The sequence below is a fragment of the Cebus imitator genome, unplaced genomic scaffold, assembly GCF_001604975.1.
Source record: "Cebus imitator isolate Cc_AM_T3 unplaced genomic scaffold, Cebus_imitator-1.0 Scaffold37, whole genome shotgun sequence".
Classification (NCBI taxonomy): domain Eukaryota; kingdom Metazoa; phylum Chordata; class Mammalia; order Primates; family Cebidae; genus Cebus; species Cebus imitator.
In genome coordinates this window covers 1,607,858-1,622,803 of record NW_016107352.1, presented here as the reverse complement: position 1 = coordinate 1,622,803, position 14,946 = coordinate 1,607,858, and the positions used below count along the sequence as shown (strand labels likewise).

The following is a 14,946-nucleotide window of genomic DNA, read 5'->3' as shown; positions in this document are numbered from 1 at the left end:
CATGTTCAATTGTAAGAAACTCCCCAGGCAGGTACTTGATAACTCAGTTCTTAGCCGAGGACCCTCACTCCCAATTTCTATAATTCCACCAACCACGCTACACACTATTGGCGTTTGTGACCTCTACTTGATGGACAGCTACTCTGGTAGCCTGCTTCGGAGAGGAGACAGTTATTGTGTGTTTTCATTAGTTCTGGATTTTTCCTTTTAGTCACCATCTTCCCAATAAACCATCATATTTATGTGACTGTCATGTCGTGTGAACCCAACAGCCCTTTGAAACTAGCCCACTAGGAGTCCCTTTTTTAAGGTTTCCTATATGCAACCTATTATTCTACAACTCTGATTGGGGTCATCATGTTTTAAAATCTGATAGGATGAATGCCTTGTGAACCCCACTTGCCACTTTTTCCTTAAATTTCACTGTCACTCTGATTATATTGTTTCAGTGTTAATTGGTATAAAACTATGTGTTAATTTCCCACACATCCATACTGCATTTTTGTCTTCTTCTATGTCTTAATACTTCATAATTTTCTATTAGTGAATCTCAAGTATTTAAAGTGAAACTGATGTTAAAGTTTGTGATATTATATCACCAGAGTTGCTATATTAACTGTGTATCTTTATATGTTAAGCTTTTGCAGCTGGAATAACTGATTTCCTGGAGTATTCTGGCTATGTAATTGATACTGGGTTGCAGTTGATGATGTTCTTTTATACCACCATCCCACTATCCCAAACTCAATTCCATCCCTACCCTATCCACCCTCTATCTCCCACCTCCCTACCTCCTCATAATCCCATCCTTCTCACAGCCCCACCCTATCCTACTGTCCCCACTCTTAGCTTCTCCCACCCTGCCTACTCTCTCAGCCTTCCCCACCCTACCCCACCCCATTTCCTTGATGCTGACAGACGCTGAAATGATCAGGACACAGTTTGCACTTAACCACTAAATCTTTATTGAAATTTTATTGTAACAGCAATGCAGTATTAGTAAATAGAGAGCAATATAGAGTGAAGAGAATACAGCAATAAAGTTTGAAGGAGGGGTAAGGGTAATGGGGTTCAGTGGTAGGAGGAGGGCTACTGACAGGGGTGAAAGCAAGGGTTTTTTATTTATCACTTTTATAACTTCCATGAAAATTTACCAACCATCATTGACAATTTCAATCTAGCAATAATTTCTCAAAGGGCACTCATCCTCTATTAAATTGTTTATCTAATAACCTTTGAACTTTATCCCACTAGGGTTTTTATCCTTGTCCAATTCGCTCTAAATAAGTTGGTCTCCCTGCAGTTCCCTCCGAGTTTATTTGAAATCTTTAAGGATAGTAATTACAGGGCAAAGGTTCACAGGTACACATGTTCACTTATAGCAATATCTAATACATAATATTATTCTAACATTCTAAATAACCCCACCCAGTTAAAATTACTTAATATCCCTCCCACCCTAAAATGCTTATGATTATATATCCCCTATTACTTAAACTGATTACACAAAGAAATAAAAGCAATGCAATTTTCCACAGACCAATTCAATAGCATTCTACAATCTAAAACAACAAAGAACTTTCATCTTATCAGATGTGTGTTCTCTCTTTAGATGATAATGTAGCATGGTTTCCTCAGGGCTCTCCATTTCTGCCCAGGTCTTTCCAGCAGTGTTCTCTGTTGTCAATCTTGGAACTGTCTGTATTTGACGTGAGATGTCTGTGGTGGATGACAACCAGATCAATTCAGAAGTCCAAGAGGTACCTGCAAACTTAAACAGAATTCCAGACTGCACCATATAGATGTGTCCCTCTTATTTTGTGCACCTGGCAAGTTCACTATATTACTTCACAACTCAATCAGACTAATGCTTCTTCTTTCCACTAAGACAAATACCTCATGTCCAAACTAAATTGACCCTTCATAAATGTATGCAAACTTTCTCTGTTTCAATATCCTAGCATGATAAATTTAGCTAGTTCTCTCTAGGCTTGTCTATCAATGGGAGCTCTTAGATATTCTTCCTTTTTGATTTAATTAACAATGCAAATTTGGGCCAAAAGTCAATTAATTAATTTTGCCAGTTTGTCTCAAAGACTCGACTATTGATTTTGCTTAATAATTCATCTATCTCCTTTATGTTTTTATATTTGGCTCCCTTTCTAACTTCTTGAGATATCAAATTCCATTGATTTTTTTGCTTTCTTATGAATAAAGGCATTTTTTGTTGGTAAATGCCCCCCAAAATTTTAAAGAATCTAATTAACATAAATTTGATTAACAACAAAATAAATCAATTGAGTGAAAGGAAACTTAACTAAACTTCAATACTACAGCATAATAAATTCAGAATTACTTATCCTTAACATCTACATTTATAGATAGCATATATAGCAATAGAGCATAGTACACACTGCCAAAAAGTTAATCACAAGCTTTAATAAAATCACAGCCAAATGTGGGTCAGGGACTTTCTGAGTTGTTTGCTAACCCACACCAGCATATGTATACTCCTCCGATCATTCTTGTCGTTGGCCAACTTCTCCAGACTTTTGCTTGCAGTGGTGGCAAATGTCCGTGTGCACATGCCAGGGCTACAGGCAATGGCCCATTTCTAGGCACCCTGCAGCTTAAAGATCAATTGACAACTGTAAATTTGACACAAAACAACTTGAATTCAAATGTATGGAGATGAATTGATACTTGAGGTAAACAGAAGTGACGCTTCAAAATAGTTCAGAAGCACGAATGCACCATTTTAAAAGTAATTACTCTAAAACACGAGTGATTGACAAGCTTTCTAATTCCATTGAAGGAAAAAAATTGTTTGGATTAAATAGCCAATTAGGTTTCTCTTTTGAAATTTTATATCCTTTTGTGTGATTTTTAAAAGCCCAATTAGATAGAATTGAAATTATATATGATGTTAAAATTGAAGATGAACAGGATGAACTATTATACAAATACTCCAGTTCTGAGGAGCCTCTCATTCACAGTGTTGTAAGAAGTTCACAGTAAAGAAATATTTTACACTATGTTACTTATCATTTTTACTTAGTTTAACTCTAACAATAAGAACTGGGTAGTACTTTGTAATTCAATGGACATTTCTGAAAGCCTAGTCACCACTTCAAAACACTTACACTAAAAATTTTAAGTATTTAAACATGCAAGAATAAGGGTGGATGATTATGAGCATGTGAAAGATGATGCTGATGAAAAGTGAAACTTCACCGTCAGACTCCTCTTCATGTCAGGCAATTTGAGATACACACCATGTTGTTTTCTACTGCTCAAAACTGTGTTTTGGCAATTGAAGCCTGCCTCTTACATATCTGTGTAGCAAAGATGGAGTCTCAGCAACCAGGCAGGAAAATGACACAAATCCTGCAGGAGGGTCAATGGCAGTAGTAAAGAATTAAAAAGAAAAAGAGACGTTAGATAAAACAGTTCAAAGGAGTAGCAAGGAACCAGGCTAAAGTAAGTCAGGCAGTCCCAGGTTAGCATAAAACATCCCAGGGACACCAGAGGTGTCACTGGGCTGAAGACACCTCTTGGCTTTGAGTCCTTAGAGTTGCTTTCTGAGGCTTTTCATCCACTGACAGCTTCACATCAGCTCCATCCTCTAGAGCGACCCTTTTCATTATGTGGATTCTGATTCTTTTGAAGTGGTTACCATCAGGTAATGTGGAGCTCACTAAGGAAGTCCACACTCTCAAGACAGTGTCCAGAGCCCTAATTCCTTTTGTTCAAAGATAGGAGTGTGAATCTGGGTGCTAAATCATTTCCCCTCTCTCCATGCATCCTAACACTACAGTCTAATGAAGGGATGGAAGATAGAATGCCCAGATGCATATGGAGGCAGACACATGGATAGATGCTTCCAAAACGTCAGCTAGTGCTTTTCCAGCCAATTAACAACACTCATGAAAATTCTTTCTGAAGTACCAGGACAAATCTCTTAAGAGGTGGGTAAGAGATTCTGGAGTCCTTTTGATCTGCCACTCTTTAGCCTTTGAAGGTGATTGAGAGGTGGTTACATTTCACGAACATCTAACACCGCTGGAGCCACCAGTAATCACTGGTTATCAGGTTTAATGCTTTGTGGAAGCCATTATGGCATGATGATGGTAAGGTGTGTGTCAAAGCCAGAGTCCTTGGGTACATGTGATTTGCACCACGATGTGAAGGCATACTCTTAACATACAAGAGTCCATCTGAGAGAGCACTTTCTTTTCAGGCCTGCGGTGTTTTATGTAGCAAGGGTTTTGCCTGCTCCCGGGAGAACCAGTTGAGTTGCTGCTCCTTGAGAATTAACGGAACCATGGAAATGGAGTTTGAAGACGGTGAAGTTTCTAAGGGTGCAGCAGAATGATCACAGAAGCCTTTCCACACTGCACCAATAGTTTTGGCTTCCTTAATAAGGCTTCGATCCTCTAGTGATGTAAAGAGAGTACCGAAACTGCAAGAAAAGTCATGTCCTCCTCCGCCTCCTCCTCCTCGTCTCCCCCTCCATGAAGAAATCAGCATTTTCTGCGTTTGTATCAGCTTCTCTGTAAATGTTGAACAAGAAACTTGGCAGCCTATAATTTAGATGATGATAGAGGTTTTAGTAAGTAAAACTCAGACTTCCAGGACTGGCTGGAAAGTAAACTTATTAATTATTTTAGTTAGATTGGTAGTCAAGGTGGAAAACTGAGAGATAATTTGTTGGCAAATACTCTGTTGCTCTCAGAAAATGTTGAAGGTCTTTTGGTGCTTTAGGATGTGTGCCAGTCCAGGGTGGCCCTGACCTTCTGTAGCCGTTTCAGAGAGGATGTGCCTCAGGTGGCTTGAAGATACAGTAGCCTAAAATTTAGCACACAGTCACTGATTGAGAAGCTGAACAGGAATAAATTTTGAGGGTAGAGATCCTGAAGGACATGACAAGTATTTACAGGGTACTGTAAGATGGAGGCGGCGGCGGTGGTGGTGGTGGAGGTGGTGGCTGTGGCGGCGGGTACTGTGGTACCGGAGGCTGGCGGTACCAGTGTGGATTCCAAGTGATCATAACAGGTACATACAGTGATCTTCCTTGTCCGTCTCGTCCCACTGGGTACCAGGCGAATCCTACTGGGTAGGTCGGGTACGTGGCATATGTGGGGTATGTTTGGTATCCAGGTATTTGAGGTACGAATTCAGTGTACGTTGCCAGGTGCGCTTGGTCTTCTAAATTTGGAATAGATAGGCGAGGATACTGATTCTGGATAGTCATATTGTTTGGAGCTCGGCAATCATAAGAAACTTGCAGTTTCCACCCCCTCTTCACCTGGAGAATTTGGGCTCCATTAGGTGCAACTGTTGGAGTAATTAGCCCATCCTTTACATTTCTTGCCACAAAATCTCGAAGAGCTGCCATATCAGATTCAGACAGTGAGTACACATGTCCACTAGGAATACTGTGTGCTCCAGGTATCATTTCTATGTGAGGGTCAACCAGGCGGTGATCTGGGTAGACGTGCTCATCTACTGGAGTGTACACATTCTGGACATAGTAATACCTCACTGGTTGGTAAACTCTGTATCCATCTACTGGATAATAGAATGGTGGTTGTGGTGCTGGTGGTGGGAGCGATGGTGGTATTGGAGAATACATCCGGCAGTGGTAGCGGCAGTATTCAGAATCAAAGATGATAGATCGAGTGCTCCAGGTGATGTTGGGATCATGTGTGCTCAGCCAACGAACCCCCAGGACGACAGGGAAGAATGGAGACTGAGTCACATCAAATGACAGCACCTCACGGTGATCTCCCAGGTCAACTATCAGGTCATGAGTTTCGTGGACAACTGGGCCCGATGCTATGGGGCGCCCATCAATTGCTTCCACAAGTATTGGCCAGTCCTTGATTCTTAAAGGAATTCCATTTTGAGCAACGTATTCGTGATCAATGAAGTTGCCAGAAGCACCAGAATCGATCATGGCTCGGACGAACAGGGTGTGTCTGCCTGGAAGATGAATCTGGAGCATCACTTGCAAGTGTGGAGATGAGGCATCATCTTGTGGGGACCTTATTATTTCTGGCCCGGTCGCTGAAGGTCCCTCTACAGCGGGGCCGGGGAGTTTCCCGCCGGCGAAGCCTTCGAGGCCTTGGCAGGACAGTTGTCAGCGTAGTGACCTCCTGTTCCACAGTAGAGGCAGAGGTTCAGCTTTCTGCGTCTTTCTTTTTCTTCCTGGGTCAGGCGCATGCGGGCACCTCCCACCGGCTCAGTTGGATCTACCTGGTGGTGGCTTGCAATGTGAGGCAACACCAGCGCCCGGGGTGGTGAGCGTGGCTTGCGAGCTGCAGCAGCCCTGGCCAGCCTTCTCTCAATGTGAATGCACTGCCCTATCAGAGCAGACAGCGACTTGGCAACCTCGAGGTGGGAGAGCTCCTCCTGAATGTGGTCACTGAGGCCCTCGTGGTACTGGTCAATCAGCGCAGGTTCGTTCCAATCCAGGTCCTGGGCAATCATCTGGAAAGCATTGGAGTAGTCAATGACAGACCCCATACCTTGGCGCAGTCGTCTGATCTTGCGTTTGGCAGCCTCTCGCCTCTGAGGGTCTTCAAAGACATGCTTCATTTCCATCATGAAAGCCGGGTAGTTGTGCATCAGGTAGTGAGAGCGCTCCAGCTTCGCTGAGGCCCAACGGGCAGCACGGCCGGTCATCATGCTTGTCACGAAGCAGACTCGGACACGATCAACTGAGAAATCTCTGGTGCTCTTTTCCATGAAGACCTGGCACTGGGACATAAAAGGAGCCAGCATGTCTGGGTTGCCATCGAACTTCTCTGGGAGGTCTTCTGGGCACTCTTCCTCTATTGGAGGGGGTGGGGCAGCAGCTGCTGCAGCACCGCGGAGCTCGATGTCATCATCCTCATCCTCTGGGGTGGGTTCCACTTGCTCTCGAAGGGTGGTGTTCTCCTCTGTGAGCTTCTGCACCTGGTTCTGCAGGTTGTTGTTCTCCTCAGACTGCTTCATGACCTTCTCTCTTAAGTTGTTGATCTCTTCAGAGAGCTCATCTCTCCTTCGTTCGGTCATGTTGGGGACACACGCACTCTTATGGCCGGTGTGCTTGGAGTTGTTGTTGTTGTTGTTGTTGGGGGGAGGGGGAGGAGGAGGAGGTGGGCAGTCGGGACCCAGGGTGACGGTTGGGGTGGGAGGAGACCTCCCAGCTGTAACTTCACTTCTGTGGGGATGGAGGCCTGGATCCTGGCCCCCTCTTCCACTCCTTCTTTTTTTTGTTTTCAAAACGCGCTTATTTCTGTAAATAAAGATAAATGTATGAATCTAATTTATACCTTCAAAGCAGCAAAATGTAGACACAAAGGATTTGATATTTAAATTATCCCTTGCTCTATGTGCTTACTTTAAAAATTAGCAAACAACCAAAAAAAAAAAAACAAACTCTCAAAAGGAAGTTATCGATCAGCACCATACAAAAAGCAAACTACTTTTTGATGTTCAAATGACCTTGTCCTTCTCAAAGACCACTTGTTCATTATGATTCAACAATACATTATAAACAGCATGCTTAGCTTTATAAACTATAAGAAAATGTTAAAGCCCTCTAAACAAGTAGTTTTCTATTGAAACAGAGCAAGAAACTTCAAGGCAAACATGGATACCAAATCAATTATGCAAATTAAAGCCAAAATAATAACTTTTGTTATTAGAGAAGCTGGCCAAAAATAGTCAATACTACAACTGATAGAAATTCATAAAAACAAGAGGAGAGTATTAAAATCACAATGCATGTATTCATCGGCCATGTGGGTGTGGGGGTACCCTGGCCAACTGTCATAATCCTGTTCCTCCACTGCCACAGAGAAAGTAACTGATTATCAAATCAATCACCACCACAGAAACCACAGGACTGCCTAAATTACTTTTCTGACCATAATTTAAATCCCGAAATAAAATTCTCTATGGGACAGATATGGCACTGAGCAGCAACATATATATATATCAGTTTCCCTTGTCATTATGCAGTCATTCAAGAAATACTAATTGATGTCTCCTAGGAAAAGCTATAAAATGAGACATTCAAAGAAGCCCAATAAAAATATACCTCAAACTAATTATGAGGACTTAATTAAATAGTGCAGGTAAATTACACAGTGAGTATTCAATAACGGTTAGCTAATATTAACAAAATTATTAATTAGAAAATAGAAAGGTAACTATCTGCAAAAGAGAGTGGGATTAAAACAGGGAGAGGTTGCAACTATAGCAACATGGGAATGCATTTCCCACCTAAAGATATTTAATTTTAAAAAAATACTGTGTTAGTCAAACAAATTCAAGGCCTTATTTGTCTGCAGGTCACCAGTTTGCAATCCATAGTTTTTAATCAAGATTTGTCGGCACAGCCCCAAATGAAGGTTTGTAATGTTAAGGTGGGACAGAGCCATAATCCTATGCGGTGAGTGGATGTATATGGAGAGGTGGGGGTAGGGTGTGTATTTAAGCATTTTAATTATGAGTGCAATGACAATAAATTACAGGACCTAACACGGTGTCTGCCTGTGTATTTCCTGAAAATATGGTTAAATGCATTTAGAATAATTTAATTATTTTAAATTTTACTAATAATCAAGTCCCATATTTAGAAAATACAAACATATAAAAAGTTTAAAACATAATATGTAAAAGTTTAAAAAACTTTAAAGTTTAAAACTTTTCAAGAAAGTTTAAAAAATTTGTAAAACTTTTTAAACAAACAAAAGTTTAAAAACATAACTTGGTCCACTCTGGATACTCATTATGTGATTTACCTGCAAAAGTGGATACCAAATAAATGACATAGAATAAGGCCAAAAAGAGGATACGTAGTTGGTAATTAGAGAAATAGTTGGTAATTAGAAAATAGTTACTATTTTCCACCAATAGGGTAAATGAAAGAAAAAAAAGATGTAGTAATTAAACATGATGCCCAGCCCCTGGCTGTAAAGAAATGCTCCTTCCTCCTCTACTTCTAACCCTTCAGGTACCTCCTGTGCCCCAATGTCACCACCCACATATACTTTCCCTGTGTCCTTTGCAGTTGGTGTAGCCTCTCCAAGGAGTGGCTATACAGCAAGCAGGGTCTTTAAGAGACAGGGAGTAGTGTGACATTTTAATAGTTTTAACCCCACTACTTAATTATGTTAGTAACTTAGGCTACAAAAACAACATATAACTGAAATTCAAGATAAAATATAAAATATTCAAGTTTAGAAAAAATTAGAAAACACAATAAACACATCATAACCTGTGACATTCAGTATCATTTCCAACTCCTTAAAGACAATTGTATTGGTGACCCTGACAATATAACATCACAACATAATGCAATTTTTACTTATTGAATTAGGAATTTTCATGTCCCATTAACTAACAAACAAACAATGAGGAAGCATAAGTAAGGTGACGAAGGTACCAAGAGCATTCATAGCATGGCCTGGTGCAGCCTGACCACTTGTCAATCACAGCCACTAAGGGGGGCTTTATTGAAGCCCAGGTCTGATAGTTTTATTATCTGCAAAAAACAATGATGGGACAGAAATAACAATAGATTAGGAAATTAGCAAATAATTACTGTATGGTTTAGGGAAACAAAAGATCAATGAGTTAAAAATTCAAATACCTTTGGTATATAAGGAAGGTAATTTAAAAGTGAAAAGAGACCAGAGTTAAGATGGGAGGGCTGCAACAATAGAACTTGGGGGTGCATGCCCTCCCCCTGCCACCAGTCATTTTGTTTTTTATTTTTTAATGTACTGTTGGCCAAACAAACTCAAGGCCTACTTTAGCCTGTAAAGGCACTAGCTTGATTGCTGACCTTTGCTAAAAACAAGCCTGAGGCCTTCACATGAGGGTTTGCAAGTTTAGGGTGGGATGTTAAAAGAGACAACTGCCCAGAAAACAGTAGTTTATCTGTTAAAGTAATAGGGTAATGGGCAGGGAAGGTTAACAGTACGTATAAAAATGTTTAAACAGCAACTGAGGCAGCACAAGTTAAGCTGGGACAAGGAGCATGTTTACTTGATTTGAAATATAGAACTACGTATGGCTCCTTAAACTCCCCCTTAGTGGGGCTGCACTGGAGGGGAGGGGTCAAGAGGTTCCATTCCTGAAAACTTGAAGGACACACTGCGTAAAGCCAAGCTGCCTAGGACAGATGCCATCTTATATGATAATAATTTCAGTTTTAGTCTATTTAGTAATTAAATACATTTGGCTAATTATTGACTCTTTGCAATAGCTTGGAAAAATTTCTATTCCCCAAACACACCAAAGAGCAATAGTAGCTAAAAACCATATGTAAACATCTCATTAGGAAATGACACCTCATTAAGCAACTCTTATTTGCTTCATATTTTCAAATGTCCAATTTTTAAAGTACTATGTATCATATACTATTTATGAAATATGAATTCTTTTAATATGCATGATTTTACCATTGTTTTGAACCTCTTTAATATGCAAACATACAACTTCCAAAGAGGAGGGAGAATTGCTTAAAGCTGTAATTATGATAAGCACAAATTTTCCATAGATGTGTACTTGTTGGGGGAAGGGGAGTACATGACAGAGATTTTGGGGAAACAAAGCCCCAATTTCCGTCTTACCAAAGTCCTGGCTCCTGATTTGTAATATATGGAAGCAGGTTTAAAAATTTCTTCATTCGGCTAGAAACATATCTTACGTGGTCCTTCTTACTAGCAATCAGTTATAAATTTGTTTTATATAGATATTTAATTATGCCAGCTGAAACAATCTATATTTTGTAATGTAACCACTTTATGTTATATTACACAAACTTTAAATAATACCAATATGTACCATTAGTAATCCACTTGCCCCAAATTAAAATCAGCTTTTTATTTAAAAAGCTAATTATTTGGAATAACTAGCTTTTTATGAAAAAGCTAATTATTTGGAATAACTAGCTTTTTATTTAAAAAGCTAATTATTTGGAATAACTAGCTTTTTATGGAAAAGCTAATTATTTGGAATAACTAGCTTTTTATTTAAAAAGCTAATTATTTGGAATAACTAGCTTTTTATTTAAAAAGCTAATTATTTGGAATAACTAGCTTTTATAGAAAAAGCTAATTATTTGGAATAACTAGCTTTTTATGAAAAAAGCCAATTATTTGGAATAACTAGCTTTTTATGAAAAAAAGCTAATATTTGGAATAACTAGCTTTTTATGAAAAAAGCTAGTATTTGGAATAACTAGCCTTTTATGAAAAAAGCTAATTATTTCGAATAATTAAAATTAATTTAGTTTTGTATTATAATTACAGCTTATATTATTGGAGTTTAAAAATACATACACTTTTTTTTTGAATTTGTTAAATGTGAGCGATAATGCAAACAAGGCAACCCAGGACAGCAAAGCACCATAGGAAAGTACCAAATCAGAAGAAATCCACACACATCATGCAAGACACTGAATAAGCCAATTTATTCTGGTCATTTAACACATATTTAATGAATGCCTACCATGTGCCAGGCAGAACTTATTATGCATAGGCAAATAGGCTAGGATTAATCACCTAGAGATCCAAGAAAAAACTCCAGCTTCATAGGTACGCAAATAAAAGCCTCATCCTACTCAGAGGCCAAACCAGCAGCATCAATTTTGTATCCAGCAAAACATCCGATTCCAAAAGGTCCACTAGTGTCTCTTAAAAAAACCTTAAATGTGAAAATATTTTTAAAGTTTTTAAAAATAAGTTGTTAATGTTTTGTTTTTCATTTGCAGTAAAATCATTTGGCTTACTTGCCTTTAGGGGAACCAGCCATGTCAGCTTACAAGGTCCCTTCACAAGCCACTATCACGAGTTTAGATTGTGGGATTATTTTATAGAATATATGTAAAGCACCTATTAAAAGTGCTCATAAATTCCAGGTATAATTATTATTGCTGTTAATTGTTTTGTTATTCTATCTATTAGACACTAGTAGCCAAAAAGCTAAACCAACACAGCAGAGAAACCGCAGGGGGGCGGGGTTGTACAGCCAGGCTTAGGCAAGGAAGGTGCGCAGGCGCAGAGGACACAGACCTGAAGGGAGGAGCTGAGGGTTCACACTGCGCATGTGCGCTGCCGGCTCTGAGGGAGGCTGGGCTTATAGCCCAGCCCGGCAGAGGCAGGCTTAGGGTGGAGCCAAGCTTTGGAGAGGCGGGGCCTGGGCAGGCCACCTCAGAGGAGGCGGGCCTGTGAGAGGCGGGATCTGGGCAGCTCACCTCAGAGGAGGCAGGCCAGGAGAGGCGGGGCTGGACAGTTCACCTCAGAAGAGGTGGGCCCGAGAGAGGTGGGGCCTGGGCAGTTTACCTCAGAGGAGGCGGGCCTGGGAGAGGTGGGGCCTCGGCAGCTCACCTCAGAGGAGGTGGCCAGCGAGAGGCGGGTCCTAGGCAGGCAGGCACTAAGGCGCTGAGAGGAGGGGCCTGGGGAGGCTGGGTTTAGAAGGCGCGCTCTGGGAAGGCGCGCTGCAGGGGAGGCGCGCTCTGAGGAGGCGCTGAGGGAGGAGGCGCTAAGCACGCTCCAGACCGATACTGCGGAGAAGACACGCTAGGATGGGCGGGGCAGGCTTGAGACTGGCTGCTACAGGGCTGCAGAGTATATGTACATCCCCCCATCCCCCTCCCAAACCCCTCCCACCAGCCACCAAAGCCAGATTCATTTCATGCAGCAAGAGCAATCACCCACAGATCCAACCCCCCTCTCCGGCCCCCCCCGCCCGCCGCCATACTCAGCAAACCCACAGTTTCCACAAACTGTTGCTGGACCCTGATTCGCGCCACCACAACTACACCGCCACTTCAATCAAGCACAACTAGGAAGGCAGCCCGCTCTGCCATCGCCAAAAGATTCCCGTTTCCACTCAAATCAGCGCCCCAGCCACTCCACTGCTATAGCAGGAATGGTGCGGGCAGAATGTTAAACACTAATTTTCGCCCGGGGCTCCATTTTGTCTACCAGCACCATCGTGCAGAGACCCGTCCTGCAGAAAAATAGAGTGCGAGCCATTCCAAAAGGTGAAAGGGTGGGGTCCTGCTCCAAAACAGAGGAATTGTACTCTGCAGCGCGTGTCCCACTACGGCTGCTTTATTTGTAGCGCAAACGGTCTGCAGCTCCTGTACCTCTGCAGCTCTAACCACTTTGTAGCTCATTTTAGGTGTGAATTGTTCTGCAGCTCATGTACCTCTGCAGCTCGTGTGCCTCGTAGCGCAATGAAGCGCTATTTTCGGGCTGGCTAATCGCATCATTTTTGTAGCGTTTTTTGTAGTGCTACTCTTCTGCAGCTCAGATTGTGCAGCGCGCGTAAAGCGCAATTCAGTTTTCCGTCTGCAGCTCCTATATCGCTGCTCCTAGTTCTGGATTGTGGCGCCACTGAAGCGCCCATTAGTTTCATAGCGCAATGAAGCGCCAGTTGTAACGCCCATCAGTTTGTAGCCCGCGTGAAGCGTGCTTGCAGCACATCTGAAGCGCCAGTTTGTAGCGCATTTGAAGCGCTTATCAGTTTGTAGCGCATGGCACTTGGTAGCGCATTTGAAGAGCAAATTGCAAATCGATCTGTAGCTCTTGTCGGTCTGCAGCTCATCACTGTCCGCAGCTCATCTCAGTCTACAGCCCGTATCTGGACTTGGTCCTGGAGACCCAAGCCTTGAAGGCTTGGTTTCCCCATTCGTTTTGGGGTACGGCCAGTGAAGGCGTGACGAGGTTTGCGTGGAGACATTCTGAGGTGCTACTCCATCTCCCGCAGCTGCTGATAAGTACGGGGAACGAACGTGATCTTTAAAAAAAAAAAAAAACGTCCTCACCGCATACTCACCACGCGAGGATTCCTCTGCGAAGACAGGAAGGATGGGGTCCCACACCTGAGCCAGGCGCGGTCTCCACTGGGTGCTCCGCAGCCCGGAGTGGCTCCGGACGCCAGCCCGCTCAGCGGACCTTTCGCCAGGCTCGGTGGACCTTCTCCGCTGTTCTCCTCAGGGCGCAGTCAGGTTTCTTCGACACACACCAACCGAAGTTGAAGCGCGTGTACTGGGAGCGCAGACTGCGAGCCTTATATAGGGTGCACCGAGAAGGGGGGCGCCAAATCCCAGCGTGCTCCGCGGGCTAGGGGGCGGAGGGGCGTGCGGGGGCGGAGGGGATGGGGGGATGGGGGTGGGGGCGGTGGCCACGCTTCAGTGGCCCGCCGCTAGAGGGAGTACGGGATTACAGAGGGGGTGCGGGATGCTGATGCTGAACTGGCCAAGCTGGGAGGGAAGAAGAAAGGGAGGGGAGGGGAGAATCGAGGACGGACGGCCTAGCCAGGCCGAGAATGCTATTGCCCCGGTGGTGGGAGCTGGGAGACCCCTGTGCTTGGACGGGACAGGGTCGGGGGACACGCAGGATGAGCCCCGCGACCACTGGCACATTCTTGCTGACAGGTTAGTGGCCTGCGCGCGACGCGGAGGTCCCGGGGCCATGAGGCCGCCGCCTCCCCCTCCCCCGCTCGGGTTCCGGGCGCTTGGGCGCGCCCTTTGGGCGCTGGCCCCTCTTTCTGCCCCAGACCCCACCGCGCCGCTCCTTCAGTACGCCCTGTACCCCAATTCCCCGGCCCAGGCCCAGCTTATCTGTCCCCAAGCTTGACCCCTGGCCTTTTTTCCCCGCGCGCCCGCGGGCCCCTCCCTGCTCTGCAGGCGCAGAAATTCCATCTCCAATTCCCTTTCCCAACATCCGCCTTCCCGCCCAGCCCCAGGGTAGTCCTCTCTCGATCCCTGCGGCAAAGAGCTGGGTGGGGGTCGTTGCCTGTTTTTCTGGGGTGGGGGACGTTTCCCCGCGTTTGGGCTCTGCGGCCGGGATGCGAGCCAAAGGAAATGGGTATCAAGCTGTGTCCCCGCTACACAAACACATCTTTTCTCCTTTTCTTAATCGTAATAGAGAACAC

At 43.5% G+C, this 14,946-nt stretch overlaps 2 protein-coding genes across 13 annotated transcripts in view; one reads left to right on the top strand and one right to left on the bottom strand.

Moving 5' to 3' along the window:
• Window positions 1–941: 941 nt before the first annotated feature.
• On the bottom strand, window positions 942–14,113 carry PEG10 (paternally expressed 10). Its single transcript, XM_017525132.2, is given in 3 exon segments — window positions 942–6,108; window positions 6,111–7,282; window positions 13,835–14,113. Coding segments are annotated over 3 exon segments (2,352 nt in total). The 5' UTR covers window positions 13,840–14,113; the 3' UTR covers window positions 942–4,933.
• A 118-nt stretch (window positions 14,114–14,231) lies between these two features.
• The window catches only part of SGCE (sarcoglycan epsilon), a 70,055-nt gene continuing 69,340 nt past the window's right edge, over window positions 14,232–14,946 (top strand). For 4 of the 12 annotated variants that reach the window (XM_017525129.2, XM_017525127.2, XM_017525126.2 and 1 more), the window contains exon 1: window positions 14,232–14,446. In XM_017525129.2, coding sequence (XP_017380618.1) covers window positions 14,338–14,446 — 109 coding nt within the window. In that variant the 5' untranslated portion in view covers window positions 14,232–14,337. The remainder of the gene's footprint in view (window positions 14,447–14,946) is intronic. The other 8 variants (XM_017525121.2, XM_017525120.2, XM_017525124.2 and 5 more) reach the window with 4 other exon arrangements.